The following is a 14639-nucleotide window of genomic DNA, read 5'->3' on the forward strand; positions in this document are numbered from 1 at the left end:
CGTGGCCCGGCCCCTCCTCCCTCTCTCTTGCACTCGGGCTGTCACTCCGGCCGCGCTGGGAGCTGCGTAGGGCGGGGGGGGGATCCGCCCGGGGGGGGGGCAGGAGGGGGGGAAGGAGACAGACCCGGGGAAGGACGGAGCCAGCCAGGTACAGAGAGACCCACGTTGTGGGGGGTTAGGGGGTGCTGGGGCAGGTGGGGGGTGATACCCCGGGGGAGGCAGGGGCTGATTTAGGGGGTGCCGGGGGGCCTGTTCTGGGGTGTCTCTCCCCTGGCTGAGCTGATGGCTGGGGGGGGCAGGCTGGGACCCATGTGGGTGAGGAGTTATGGGGGGGAGGGGGTGTTGGGATCTCTGGGATTTTTTTTGGGGGGGGGGCAGCTTGAGGGAGGGAACCCAGACGTCCGGGGGGCAGGCGTTTGGGGGTGTTTGTGTTGGTCTCTAGGGAGTTGTGTGTGGGGGGGGGGTCTGCTAGCAGCTGGGTGTGGTGTCTCAGGGGTTGGGGGGGCAGGGGTGTGTGTGTGTATCCCAGCTGGGTGGGATTGTGTGGTGGGGGGAGGCTCTGGCAGTGTGTGTGTGGGGGGGTGTTGAGGGGTGGTGTGTGGTGTGTCTAGCAGGTGTGCACAGGTCTTGTGGTGTGTTTGTGGGAGGTGGGGTGTGTGGCCGGGGTGTTGTGGGTCTCGAGGAGGTGTGCTGTGGCGGGGGTGTTGTGGGTCTCTGGGCGGTGTTCGGGGCTGGCGGCGCTGGGGGTTGTGTTAGGGTCTCCAGGGTTGTGTCTCGGGTGTGTGTGTGTGGGGGGGGGCGCTGGTTGTGTGGGAGTGACACTGTGTGTGTGTTTGGGGGGGGTTGACTGGGGGAGTTGGGGGTTCTGTGCTGTCTGGGACCCCCGAGGAGGCTGGATCCCACATCCCCTCCCCCCGCCACCCTCCTACCTGTGAACCCCCAACTCGCCCCCTCCCTGCCCCCAAACCTGCCCTGTGGGTCCATGGGGGGGGGCGTTGCCTGGGCAGCCGCTGCTCCCCTGGAGCGAGGACCCAGGAGTCCGGGCAGTTACTCCCCTGGGGCCCCGCCCCCGTTCTCCACCCTGCTGCTCTGCAGAGATAACATGGGGGTGGGGGGGCAGCTGTGCCCAGAGAGACAGTGGGGGGGGGCATACAAGGGGGTGCTGGGGAGCAGGGGGCTGAGTGGGGGGGTCTCTAGGGGGCACTGGGCTGTGGGAAGCAGGGTGGGGGTCAGCAGGGGGCACTTGGGAGCGGGGCGGGAGGTCGCTGGGGGGGCTGGGAGCAGGGTGGGGGGCAGCAGGGGGTGAAGTGGGGGGTCTCGGGGGCCTGGGGAGCAGGGTGGGGGGTCTCTAGGGGTCACTGGGCTGCAAGAATCAGGGTTGGGGGGCAGCAGGGGGCGCTGCAGGACCCAATGCCCCAGGGCGCCACTAGGGGGCGCCAGGCTGCCCGGAGCATCTGCCCCTGTTTAACCCTTTGCTCCCCGCAGCTCAATGTTCCCGCTATGGCGCGTTCCCCGGTCCGGCTGTGGGGCCCCCTCTGGGCCCTGCCCCTGCTGCTGCTGCTCCTGGCGCCCCACGGGGCCCTCGGCTTCTTCCCCAACTTCTGGTCCCGGGCCATGGCCCTGGCCTGGGGCTCCGCCACCCACCAGGACCTGACGGAGGACGCCCTGCTCAACGCCACCCTGGAGCTCTTCCGGGACCTGCCGCCCCCCCCAGGGCCGGCGCCTCGCCCTGGAGCAGTTCCAGGTGAGCCTGGCCCGGGGGGCAACCAGGCTCCGGGCCCCAGTCCCCGCCCTGGGGCCGGATGGGAGCCGGCGCCCCCTAGAGGGGACAGGCCCCTGCCCCATTCCCCGCCCCCCTGAGTCAGCCAGTCCCTGCCCTGTGGCCGGATGGGAACCGGTGCCCCCTAGAGGGGACAGGCCCCTGCCCCATTCCCCGCCCCCTGAGCCAGCCAGTCCCCGCCCTGGGGCCGGATGGGAACCGGTGCCCCCTAGAGGGGACAGGCCCCTGCCCCATTCCCCGCCCCCCTGAGCCAGCCAGTCCCCGCCCCGGGGCAGGATGGAAACCGGCGCCCCCTAGAGGGGACAGGCCCCTGCCCCGTTTCCTGCCCCCCGAGCCAGCCAGTCCCCGCCCCGGGGCAGGATGGAAACCGGCGCCCCCTAGAGGGGACAGGCCCCTGCCCCATTCCCTGCCCCCTGAGCCAGCCAGTCCCTGCCCTGTGGCCGGATGGGAACCGGTGCCCCCTAGAGGGGACAGGCCCCTGCCCCATTCCCCGCCCCCTGAGCCAGCCAGTCCCTGCCCTGTGGCCGGATGGGAACCGGCGCCCCCTAGAGGGGACAGGCCCCTGCCCCATTCCCTGCCCCCCTGAGCCAGCCAGTCCCTGCCCTGGGCCCGGACGGCAGGCAGCGCCCCCCAGGGGAAGGCCCCGGCGTCTCACGGCCGCTCTCTCCCTCTCTCTCCCCCCAGGGCCGCCCCCTGCTGGCGGACGAGGTCTTCGCGGCCTATTACGGCCCCGGGGCCTCGGCCCGGCGGTTCCGCGCCGCGCTGGTGGAGGTGGCCAACGCCAACGCGGGCCTGGACTTCCTGCCCTGGGCGCGGGACGACCCCGTGCTGCACTTCGACGCCGAGCGGCTGCGGCCGGCCGGCGCCTCCCTCCTGCGGGCCCGGCGCGAGCTGCTGCAGGCCCTGGGCGCCGAGCTCTACCCCCTGGCCCGCCAGCGCCTCGGCCAGCTGCTCCACTCCCTGCAGGTCAGCCCCGGACGCCGGGGTCCCCCTGCCCCCCGGGGACCTGGCCCCTTGGCCGTCCCCGGCCGGCGCGGCTCAGCTCCAGCCCTCTGGTTACCCAGCGTCCGTCCATCCGCCTCTGCCCCCGTTCGTCCGTCCGTCCGTCCATCCACCCACCCGTCCATCTCTGCCCCCATCCGTCCGCCCGTCCGCCTCTGCCCCCGTTCCTCCGTCCGTCTGTCCGTCCGTCCATCCACCTCTGCCCCCCATCTGTCCGTCCGTCCACCCACCCACCCGTCCATCTCTGCTCCCATCTGTCCGTCCGTCCGCCTCTGCCCCCGTTCGTCCGTCCGTCTGTCCGTCCATCCACCCACCCACCCGTCCGTCTCTGCTCCCATCTGTCCGTCCGTCCGCCTCTGCCCCCGTTCGTCCGTCCGTCCGCCTCTGCCCCCGTTCGTCCGTCCGTCCGCCTCTGCCCCCGTTCGTCCGTCCGTCCGCCTCTGCCCCCGTTCGTCTGTCCATCCGTTCATCCACCTCTGCCCCCATCTGTCCGTCCGCCCGCCTCTGCCCCTGTTCGTCTGTCCGTCCGTCCGTCCATCTCTGCCCCCCGTTCGTCCGTCCGTCTGTCCATCCGTTCGTCCACCTATGCCCCCATCTGTCCGTCCGTCTGTCCATCCGTTCGTCCACCTATGCCCCCATCTGTCCGTCCATCCACCTCTGCCCCGTCCGTCTGCCTATGCTACCCCTCCATCTCTGCCCGTCTGTCCATCCACGCTTCCACCTCTGCCCCCATCCATCCGTCTGTCCTTCTCTGCGTCCATCCGTCTGTCCATCCACCCATGCTACACATCCATCTCTATCCCGTCTGTCCGTCCATCCGTCCGTCCATCCATTCACCCATCCCAGCTCTGTCCGTCCATCCATCCATCTCCTCCCGTCTCTCTCCCGGCTGCTGCCCCCTTCCCTCCGGCCGGCCCTAGCTCTGTACGGCCCCAGTGTGGGGTGGGGTAGGTGCTGTCGTGCTCCACGGCCCATGGGGTGACCCAGAAGGCCAGGAGCGGGTGGCCGGGGTCCCCGTCTCGAGGGGCCCCTTGGGCCGATTGCTCATGGTCCGTCCATTTATTTCTCTCTCTCCCGTCTTCCCCCCAACTCCCCCCACCCCCCGATCAATCTCCCCCTCCCCTCCCGGCAGGATTTCTACAGCCACAGTAACTGGGTCGAACTGGGCCACCGCGGGATCCACCCGGACCTGCTCCAACCCGGCCGTGAGCTGGGCTCCATCGCCGGAGGTACCAGCCCCACCCCGGCCGTCTGCCCGTCCCGAGGTCGGGGCCCCGTCGCGCTGGGCCTTTTCCAGATCCCCCCCCCGACCGACATTGGGGACCCCTTGCGCCGGGTGCTGCCCAGACCCCCGCCCCCGAGTGAGATCGGGACCCCCTCGTGCCAGGCGCTGCCCAGACGCCTCCTGACTGAGATCGGGGACCCCCTCGTGCCAGGCGCTGCACAGCCCCCCCCCCGACCGACATTGGGGACCCCTTGCGCCGGGTGGTGCCCAGACCCCCCCCCCGAGTGAGATTGGGACCCCCTCGTGCCAGGCGCTGCCCAGACGCCTCCTGACTGAGATCGGGGACCCCCTCGTGCCAGGCGCTGCCCAGACGCCTCCTGACTGAGATCGGGGACCCCCTCGTGCCAGGCGCTGCCCAGACCCCCCCCCGAGTGAGATCGGGACCCCCTCATGCCAGGCACTGCCCAGACGCCTCCTGACTGAGATCGGGGACCCCCTCGTGCCAGGCGCTGCACAGCCCCCCCCCCCGACTGAAATTGGGGCCCCGTCGCGCTGGGCGCTGCACTCCTAAGACATTCTTGGTCCCAACCATCTTGCAGTCATAACTCAGATGGTTTCTCCTCCGTTCTCCTGGGGAAACTGAGGCACGGAACAGCGGCATGCCAGGGGGAGCGTGGAGTCCTGGCAGGGCGCTGGGGATAGAACCCAGGTGTCCGGCCGGACCTGCCTTCAGACCCCCCCTTTCCCCGTCTCTCCCGCAGCCGATGTCCGGACCTGCTGCAGCTGCACCGGCTGGACGTGTGAGGGGAACCTCCTGGGGTCACTCCAGGAGCGCGGGTTGCTGACCAGCGGGTATTTCGGCACCGAGCCGGAGAAACCGCCCGGTACGGCTGGGCTGGGCTGGGTTTGGGGGTGACCATTCTCCACGGGTAGGGGAGACACCCCCCGATTTCCCACAGCTTTGTGGCCCAGGCATTGACCAGCACCCCCAAAATTTTGCAGGTGCAGCCACGATTTGGAGGGAACAAAGGGGGGCTGTGACCCCCCAGGGGGAGGGCTTATGTGGGGGTGATGTGGAAACACCGGTCTTGGGGTGCATGCCTGGTGCGTACCAAGGCTTCAGGGAGAGGCCCCCAAGATTTTAAGGGGTAATACCAAGGTCTGGGGGGTACGAAGCTTGCTGATTTGGGGTTCCTGGTTAGGTTGGGGGGCAGAGGGCAGGACCCCAAAAATTTATGGGGCTGCCTCTGATTTCTGCTGCAGGCAACGAGCACCCAATAATACCGAGGGTGAAGAGGTTTGGGGGCGCACAGACAGTGACTCCAATAATTTGTGGGGTACCTTTCAGGGAGCTCAGGGTTGCTATGGATGATTTGGGGGTGAAGGGGCTGCTGGCTAAGGTTTGGGGAGACAGAGGTGACCCCAATAATTGGGGGGTTACCTTTGCGAGGGAGGGTTGGGGTTGATATTGGGGTGATGGAGCTCATGGGGGGCATCAGAGGGGGTAACCCGAAGAATCAGGCAGGACAATGTGGGGGAGATTTTAATGGGGAGTGGTTTGGGGGCGTTCTGGGGATGAGATTTAGGGGAGCAGAGGGGCTAATGGACCCCGTCTCCTCTGTCCTCCCCCCCCCCGCCGCAGGGAAATGCAGCCACGGGGGGCAGTTCGACAGCAGCCGCCTGCGGGACCCCCAAGGGGGGATAAACAAGGACAGTTCATCCCCCCTCTTCTCGCCTCACCATTATCTGCATGGCCCGGCGGCCGGCCTGGCCCTCGAGGCCTCGGCCCGGTTCCTGCACGACCTGCGGCGGGACCTGGCCCACGACAAGCGATTCATGAGGTGAGAGCCCCCCACTGCGATCCATCCGCCCCACATCCCCGCTCGGACCCCGTCCCCCGCACCTGGCTCGTGGGGTGATGTTCACCTCCTCGGATCTGGCCCCCCACCCCTGTATCAGCCCCATCCCCACTCCCGGATCCGGAGTCACGTCCCGCCACTCGGACCCGTCCCCTGTCCCTGGATTGTGGGGCAACGTCCCCCTACTCGGACCTGGCCCCCACACCCGGATCCTGGGGTGATGTCCCCCTGCTTGGCCCTGTCCCTCGTGATGTTGCCCCCCACCCACGTTCCCTCCTGCCCCAGCCCGGGTGGCCCCCTGGGGTGCAGGATGGGGGGTGCGGGCCCCACTGGTGACTGAGCAACCATCTGTGCCCCCTGGCCCCACAGGCTGCTGGACATCAGCCCCACCGTGGGGCTCAGCTTCGTGCTGGACACCACGGGCAGCATGGGTGAGGAGATCGGCGCCGCCCGGCTCCAGGCCCGCAACATCCTCACCCGCCGGCTGGGGGGGACCGAGGAGCCCGACTTCTACCTGCTTGTCCCCTTCCACGACCCTGGTGCGTTCGGGGGTCCCTGGGCTCAGGGGAGGGGCCGGGAGGGTAAACCTCAAATTTTACCATCTTGTGCTGCGCAGCGATCTGCACAGCACAAGCTCATGAAATTCGCCCCCTCCCTCATTGGGAAGGGGAATATACAACAGCTTTCTGCCCCGGGGTAGGATTTCCACGCACTGGTTTTTGACCAAACACAAGTTTACTGACTACAAGCAATAGATTTTCGTGATTATACGGCATAGCAAATGGATCAAAGCAATACGCAAACGAAGCTTAATGCGCTAAAGCTGCTGGTTATAAGCAGCAAATTCCCACCCTAAACGCTGTTCTAGGCAGTTTGCAGAGGTTTCTGAGGCCAGCTGCCCTGGCCTGCAGCTTAACCCGCCAGTTATTCCTTTCTCAGGCCAGACACCGTCCGGCCTGGGCTCAGCCCGTCTCCCCGACTCCAGGCTTTTGCTCTCAGGTGCATCGGTGGCGAGTTATATGGGCCCGGCTCCACCAATGTTTGGGCTTAACACACTTTGGGGGGGCTCCGCATTTCAGGGGGACGCAGGGTCCAGGGAGGCCTGGAGGTTAGCGGGAGGGGGGCCAGCAGCAAGCGAGCGACCGGCCCCAAGCCGCCCCGCCGTCTCCCGGCGTCGCTCGGGGGCAGAAGCTGGAAAAGGCGGGACGGGGGCTTGGAGGAAGGGGTGGAATGGGGCCATCCGGGCCGATTGCAGCCTGGCTCGTGGGTGTTCCCCAGGTGTCACCACATCTGTAATCGATGCCTCGACAATATTCCTAACTGCAGATACAGAAATGACCCAGGCGCCCAAGTAGGATAATCACATTCGGGGAATTCTAACCTTTCCGATGACCCCTCACGTGACCCATCTTGCATGGAAAATATCTTAGTTACGCCATGACCACAGGTCTGTGCGGACTATGGGGGTGTCGTGTCACAGGGCGGACGGGCTGTGGGGTTCAGAATGAGAACTGGGGGGCTGAGTGGGGCCAGTCAGAGGATTCAGGGGTGAGGCCAAGTGGGATTTAGGCGATTGCTCTTTGACTCCCCCCTTCCCCGATCCTGTCCCCCCTGCCTCGGTTTCCCCCTTCAGGCTTCGGCCCTGTGCACAAGACAAGTGACGCTGACGAGTTCCTGAGGATCCTCAATTCGATCAGCCCCCTGGCCGGGGGCGATGAGCCCGAGATGTGTCTGTCGGCGCTACAGGTACCAGAGACGGGTCCTGCCCCCCTGCGGGCCCCCCACTTCTCATCCTCCCCCCAATCCTGCTTCCCCTGCCCCCCATGACTCCCTCATTTCTCAGCCTCCCAATCCTGCTTCTCCTGCCCCCCCCAACCCCCCCCACTTCTCATCCCCCACAATCCCTGCCCTGCAACCCCCCCGTCCTGACCCTTGCTGTCCCCCCACATCTGATCCCAGCTCTGCAGCCCCTCAGTCCCATCCCCCTTGTCCCCGCAGCCCCCCAATCCTGCTCCCCTGACCCCCTGCAGCCCCCCACATCTGAGCTCCCGATTTCTGAGCCCCCCAATCCTGCTCCCTTGATTCCCCCCAGCCCCCCAGTTTTTACCTCCCCTGTTCCCATCCCCCCACTCCCTGAAGCAGCACCCCCTTATCCAATCCAAAGCCCCACACTACAGCCCCCCGATTTCCCTGCCCAGGCACCTCCCCTCCTGTTCCACCCCACAACCCCCCCATTTCTGATCTCCTACTCTCCCCCCGCCCGCAGCTCTCTGGTCCCCCAGACCCCTCACCATCTGACCCCTCCCCGACAGCTCTCTGTATCCCCCCCAGCTGGCCCTGCTGCATTCGCCCCCCATGTCCGAGATCTTCGTCTTCACGGACGCCTCGGCGAAGGACGCCCACCTCCGGAACAGCGTGGAGGCCCTGATCCAGGAGCGCAGGTGCAAGGTGGGCAGCCCCTGGCGGGGTGGGAGACCCTACCAAAACAAACGGATGCCCCAGAGGCCCTACGGTAACAAACTGGCAGAGCAAAGGTAAGCGATAAAGCAAAACGACGTCAGGACTTCCGGGAGGCCCTGCAATAATGAACCGCCTGAACCGAGAGAAGCGAGAAATCAAAACAAGGAGAGCACTTTTGATAGGCCCTACAATAACAAACCTCCCTAACGACAGGAAACCAAAACAAAAAGAGCATTTTGTTAGTAGGGTGGTTTGTGTTATATCTGGGCCTAACGATTAAATAACAAACCAAAACCACGTCAGCACTTCGAGGAGGCCCTACAATAACAAAGCCACCGTCTCGCAACTCCCTGGGGGGGTCTAACCTCCTCTTGTTTCCTCACCAGGTGACTTTCCTGATCACAGAGGACCCCTCCAGGACGCGGGTGAGGCGGGAGGTGCTGGCCACTGACCGCTTTGACCTGTATGTAGACCTGGCCCGTAGCTCCGGGGGCCAGGTCATCTTCACCGACAACGCCAACATCCAGCAGGTGGCGGGCATCATCGGCGAGACCACTGCTTCCTCGGTATGGAGAGGGGACCCAGGCATCCGGGACGGCAGCGCAGCCCCTTGGGTGGGGCTGGAGACAGGGATGGGGAATGGGACCCAGGCGTCTGGGACGGCAGCTCATGTCCCTCACCTCTTGGAGGGGGATGGAGAGGAGGACCCCGGCGTCTGGGACGGTGCTGACCCTGCTGTGTTTTCGGGGTGGGGGCCCTGTGTTTCCAGGTGACCCTGTTCCAGTTCCAGAAGGGGGGCAGCTTGGGCCCTGGGGGGCTGGGCCGGAGGGGGCGGAAGAAGCGGGCCGCCTGGGAGAGCCACCACTTCTGGATCGACAGCCGGGTGGACGGGGCCGTCGTGACCATCCAGGGGGACGTGGGTGCCTTCCGGCTCTGGGACCCCACTGGTGAGTGGAGGGGGAGACGCCCCACCCGATCGGGGTGGGGGAAGGGATCTGTGTGTCCCGGCCTCTGCCCATCTGCCCCTTCGTCCCCCAGGAACCTCCCAGACCTCGGACACCGCCAACGGCCCCCTGGGCACCGGCCGGCGACTCGGGACTTTCCACCGGCTCGAGCTATCGCCCCGGCCGCCCGTCGGCCGCTGGACCCTGGAGGTGCAGGTGCAAGGCAACTATTCGGTGCACGTGCGAGGTGAGGGAATGGGGCCGGGGTCTGCCCCCTCCAGGGGGCGCCGGCTCCCATCCAGCCCCAGGGCAGGGACTGGCTGGCTCAGGGGGGCGGGAATGGGGCATGGGCCTGTCCCCTCTAGGGGGCGCCGGTTCCCATCCAGCCCCAGGGCGGGGACTGGCTGGCTCAGGGGGGGCAGGGAATGGGGCCCGGGACCTCTCCCCTAATGGGGTCCCCCCGCTCTGTTACCAGGCAACAGCTCGCTGGATTTCCTGTATTACTTCGCTGTCCCGTCCGAGGGGCCCCACCCCGGACTCTTCAAGCTGGACAGTCGCCCCGTGAGAGGTAAGAGCGGGGTGGGGGGCTCAGCAGGGGGCTCTCACTTTCCTGGGCTGGCCCCATTGCCCCAGGGCAGCGCGAGGGGGCTGGGCTGTGGGGAACCCCCGTGTGCTGGGCAGATTCCAGCCTCGGGTCACTCTGATTTCACTCAGCTGTGAACCTCTCGTCACTTCCTCTCCCAAGTTGTTGTGGGGCTGTTCCCCGCTGCCCTGCCCCAGAGCTGGCTGCATCTCAGCGCCGGGTGAGCCATCCCCATGTGGCGTTATTTGCGGCTGTTCCCCCAGCTGCCCCACCCCAGAGCTGGCTGCATCTCAGCGCCGGGTGAGCCATCCCCATGTGGCGTTATGTGCGGCTGTTCCCCGCTGCCCCACCCCAGAGCTGGCCGCATCTCAGCGCCGGGTGAGCCATCCCCATGTGGCGTTATGTGCGGCTGTTCCCCGCTGCCCCGCCCCAGAGCTGGCTGCATCTCAGCGCCGGGTGAGCCATCCCCATGTGGCGTTATGTGCGGCTGTTCCCCGCTGCCCCGCCCCAGAGCTGGCTGCATCTCAGTGCCTGGTGAGCTGTCCCCATGTGGCGTTGTGTGTAGCTGTTCCCCCATCTGCCCTGCTCCAGAGCTGGCTGCATCCGAGGCCAAGGGCTTTGGGCTCTGCCAAGGTCAGGGACTGTCTTGACGGGGGCTTGGACTCGGTTCTGGTTCTGACCCGACAGGGCTCCCGCTGTCATTGGTCCTGGCCGTGACGGGGCTGACCCGGCCGGGTGGGGGCTCGGTCCGGATGGAGGCGGTGGAGCTGGCGAACCCCATCACGGGCCGGCGGCTTGGGGGGAAGCTGCCGCTCCGGGAAGTGGCTAACGGGACAGGGCTTTACGCTGCGGCCCTGCCCCCAGCCCTGCCCCGGGGGGGCTTTGCGCTGATCCTGAGAGGGTCTGACGGCCGGGGCCGCCGCGTGGAGAGACCGGCCCCCCAGGTCACCTCGGCCGTGGGGTTCCTGCTGCAGGTTGGTGCTGCTGGGCCCCAGGGCGGCGCTAGGGGGGCTGGGCTGCAGGGAGGGGGCAGGGAGCTCGGTGGGGGGTGCAGTGGTGCAGGGAGGGGGCGGGGGGCTCGGTGGGGGGTGCAGTGGTGCAGGGAGGGGGCGGGGAGCTCGGTGGGGGGCACCGTGCTGCAGTGAGGGAGTCTGGGGAACTCTGGGGGGGTGGCACTGAACTGTAAGGAGGGGGTCGGGGCTCTGTGCTGCAGGGAGGGGGCAGGTAGGAGGGTGGGGGGGTCAGGGGGGCATCATGCCGCAGGGAGGAGGTGGGGAGGCAATGGGGGTCGCCATGTGAAAGGGAGGGGGCCCAGTGGGGGTCAGCGTGCAGTGCTCCCCTACCCCAGAGCCAGCTCTCCACGGTTCTCCCCCCAGCTGAGCAGCGCCGGGCCCCTGTTCCCGGGGCAGACGGGCACCGTGGCCTGGTGGGTCTGGAGCCCCGAGGAGCCCCAGGAGCTGGGCCTGGCCGTGAGCAGCGACCCCAGCTACCCCGTCAGCACCTCCAGCCAACGGTAACGCCCCCGGGGCTGTCTGTCTGTCTGTCTGTGCTCGGCTCCGTCCAGCCCTCCGCTTCCCAGACTGGCCACCCGTCTCTCAGTCCATCAGCTCCCTGGGTCGGTCTGTCTGACCATCCATCCCTTGGCTCCCTGGGTTGGTCGGTCCGTCCGTCCTTCCTTCCTTCCATCCATCCATCCCTCGGCTCCCAGTCGTCTATCCATCCCCTGGCTCCCTGGGTTGGTCGGTCTGCCCGTCCGTCCTTCCTTCCTTCCTTCCATCCATCCATCCCTCAGCTCCCAGTCGTCTATCCATCCCCTGGCTCCCTGGGTTGGTCAGTCTGTCCATCCATCCCTCCTTTGGCTCCTTGGGTCGGTCTGTCCATCCATCCCTTGGCTCCCGGTGTTGGTCAGTCTGGCCGTTAGTCTGTCCATTGGCTCCCGGGGTTGGTCGGTCTGTCCGTCGGTCCATCCATCCCTTGGCTCCTTGGGTCAGTCTGTCTGCCCGTCCCTCCTTGCCCCAGAGCATCCGTCTGTCTCTCTTCGGCTCCCAGCTTCCATCCCTCTGTCCCTTGCCCGTCCCTGTCCGACCCGCCACCACCGATGCCGAGCCCTCCTCTCCTGCAGGCTGCAGCTGGGCAGGAACCAGACGGCGACGGGCGTCATCTCGCTGCGGGTGCCCGGCAGCGCCACCCCCGGTTCGGCCGTCACCGTCACCCTCCGCGCCGACCCCCTTTCCCCGGCCGGGGACGCCAACTTCGCCTTCATCCAGCTGCTGGTGATGCCCCGGCCGCCGGTGAGTCCGGGGGGTGCAAGGTCAGCTGCGGCCAGCACATGGCACCGCGGCACTAGATCTGTGATGGCCACGAGAAAACCAGGGAAATGTCCTCCAGCAAACTTCCCGACTCGCTGAAACTGAAACGGCCCAAACTTCGTGAGTCTTTTAGAAAACGCCCAGAGAAATCAAACGCCCAAAAGCTTGGTGAGTCCCTGCAAAACGCAGGGACCGAGAAGGCGGCCAGAGCTTTGTCAGTCGGCCGTAGAAAACCAGGGCAATTGATTCCCTAGACAAACTGTGAAACATTGGCTTAAAACTAGAGAGATGAAATACCCCAAACCCTTGGGAATCGTTAAGATGAGAAATTTAAATGCGTCCCCAAACTGTGAATCATTAGGATAAAATTCGGGAAAGTAAATGCCGTAAACTTAGCGATTTGCCTACAAGGCAAATCCTTGTCCTTTCAAACTAAGGAAAGGAAATGTTAAAAAAAAAAAAAAAAACTTTTTGAGTTTTCACTGTAAACCTAGGGAAGGAAAATGCCAAAGCGTCATTAATCTAAAACTAGGGAAATGAAATATGCAAAGACGCCGCCAGTGTAAGACTAGGTCCGTTGAAGGCCATGAAACGTCGTCGAGGGTTAACAGAAGTGAAATGGCAAAGAAACGTGGTGATTCGTTACTATAAAACGAGGGCAGTTAACAACCAAGCAACTTTGGGAAGCGTTTCTATAAAACTTTGGGAAGCGACATGAAGCAATGGGGGAAATTGAATACCCAGAAAGCTTTGTGAATCATTCGGAAAAAAACAAAGGAAAGGAAATGCCCCCAAACTTGGTGAGTTGTTAACAGGTAATTGCCCTAGTTCTGTGTTAAAAATCTCTGTGTGGCCCTAGCCGGTGGGTGCCTGGCCTGGCTCTGGCCTGTTTGCCCACCCTGCCCGTCCTCACCGCCACCCTGTCCCGTTCTTCCTGCAGGTGCCGAATCGCGCCTCTCCTCCCTGCAACGCCACCCCGGTGGCTGGCACCTGCGGCCCGCCAGGCTCCCCCTGCCGCGAGCGCCGCTGGACGGCCAGGCTGCGGCTCTGGGACGGGGCCGGCATCCGGTCGGTGCGGGCAGGGGGCGTGGCCGTGCCCCACTGGGCCGACGGGGCGGCGGCGACGGCCACCTACTCCTCTGACTGCTGCACCCGGGAGGCGGAGCTTCTGGTGACCAACCGGCTCGGGGAGGAGTATCGGTGCCTGGTGGCGGCACCTCCTGCTGGCACCGCGGGGGACCTGGCTGTCGCCCCCTGGTGGTGGATGGCAGCATTGGCCGTTCATGTGGCCTTCCATGTTGGGCTGGGACACTGATGCTGCAGGGCGCCCCCTGGTGGTGGGAGGGGGAGCTAGGGTACATCATCCAGTCCGGCTATGGCACCCGCTAGTGGAGACAAGTGGTACTGCGCTGGGCTGGGATGCTCTTGCTATTGGATGCCCTCTAGGGGGGAACTGCGGTAGAGCATCCAGGTCAGCTCTCTTCTGCAGCTGCACTGGGGGCTGCTGGGGGAAAAGGGACTGGTGACCGTGTGGCTCTAACACTGTGCAGTGAGTGCGTGTTGGGTGTGGGGGGGTGGGACTCAGGGTTCATACCATGACACCCTTGGGTGGGGAACCCAGGACCGGGCTGTTTGAGATGCTTTTCTGAGCCGACACTAAAAATACAAATAATTTCCAGCAAAAAATATATTTCCCCCCAACTTTGGGGGACTAACCTTACGTCCCTGACTCCCCAGCACCAGCGCTCCCCGTGAGGCATGGCGAGAGCTCCTGGAGGTCGGAGCCTCTCAGTCGCAGCGGCAGGATTCGAACTCAGAACCTCCTGGGTGCCCACCCGCTTGGACGTTCTCCTAGGCCACAGAGCCCAGAACAGCCGGGCTGCCTTGTGTTAACGCACAGGGCTGAGTATCAGGACTCCTGGAGTCCATTCCTGCCTCTGCTGGGCAAGTCCCTTTCCCAGTCTGTGCCTCAGTTTCCCATGCCACTCCTTGCTCTGTCTAGTGTGTAAGCACTTCAAGGCTGAAACTATCCAGTGTCTGTATGCAGACCTAGTGCAACTGGTGCCCTGATCTCCGTCAGGAGGGGTGTGTGCAGTGCATGGGGCCCTGATCTTAGTTGGGGAGGGTGAGGTCTGCAGTGCCCAGCATGAGGGGGCTGTGATCTCTATTTTGCCTTCCGATGCTGCCCAGTGATCATCCCGAGAAGCCTTTTAAATTTCGTCTCCTAATGGTTGGAAGAGTTGTGGCTGATCTGTATATTTTGGCTAATTATTTCCATTCAGTGAATTATTTTTGGATCATATTTGTTTCCGGTGATTCTGGTGTTTCGGGGTTATGATTTTAAATTGGGTTTATTGTTTGGGTGTTTGTGCAAATGTTTTATTGGTTAAAAATACCACTGTTTTTTTAATTAACCTGCTGTTAATAAAGAAAATTGATAAAGCCGCAGAAGAGGTGAGTTTCAATTCTTAGTTGTG

The 14639-nt window shown here is 64.7% G+C and overlaps 1 protein-coding gene across 1 annotated transcript; it reads left to right on the top strand.

Annotated features, from left to right (window-relative positions):
* The first annotated feature begins 59 nt into the window (after positions 1-59).
* On the top strand, positions 60-14613 carry VWA7 (von Willebrand factor A domain containing 7). Its single transcript, XM_073311845.1, is given in 18 exon segments — positions 60-148; positions 1486-1722; positions 1724-1744; positions 2465-2746; positions 3915-4011; positions 4769-4891; positions 5650-5848; positions 6236-6405; positions 7500-7612; positions 8198-8314; positions 8713-8892; positions 9096-9273; positions 9365-9517; positions 9746-9838; positions 10541-10827; positions 11230-11366; positions 11976-12144; positions 13103-14613. Coding segments are annotated over 17 exon segments (2916 nt in total). The 5' UTR covers positions 60-148; positions 1486-1500; the 3' UTR covers positions 13478-14613.
* The last annotated feature ends 26 nt before the right edge of the window (positions 14614-14639 follow it).

Source organism: Lepidochelys kempii, chromosome 14 (genome assembly GCF_965140265.1).
Source record: "Lepidochelys kempii isolate rLepKem1 chromosome 14, rLepKem1.hap2, whole genome shotgun sequence".
NCBI classification, from domain to species: Eukaryota; Metazoa; Chordata; order Testudines; family Cheloniidae; genus Lepidochelys; species Lepidochelys kempii.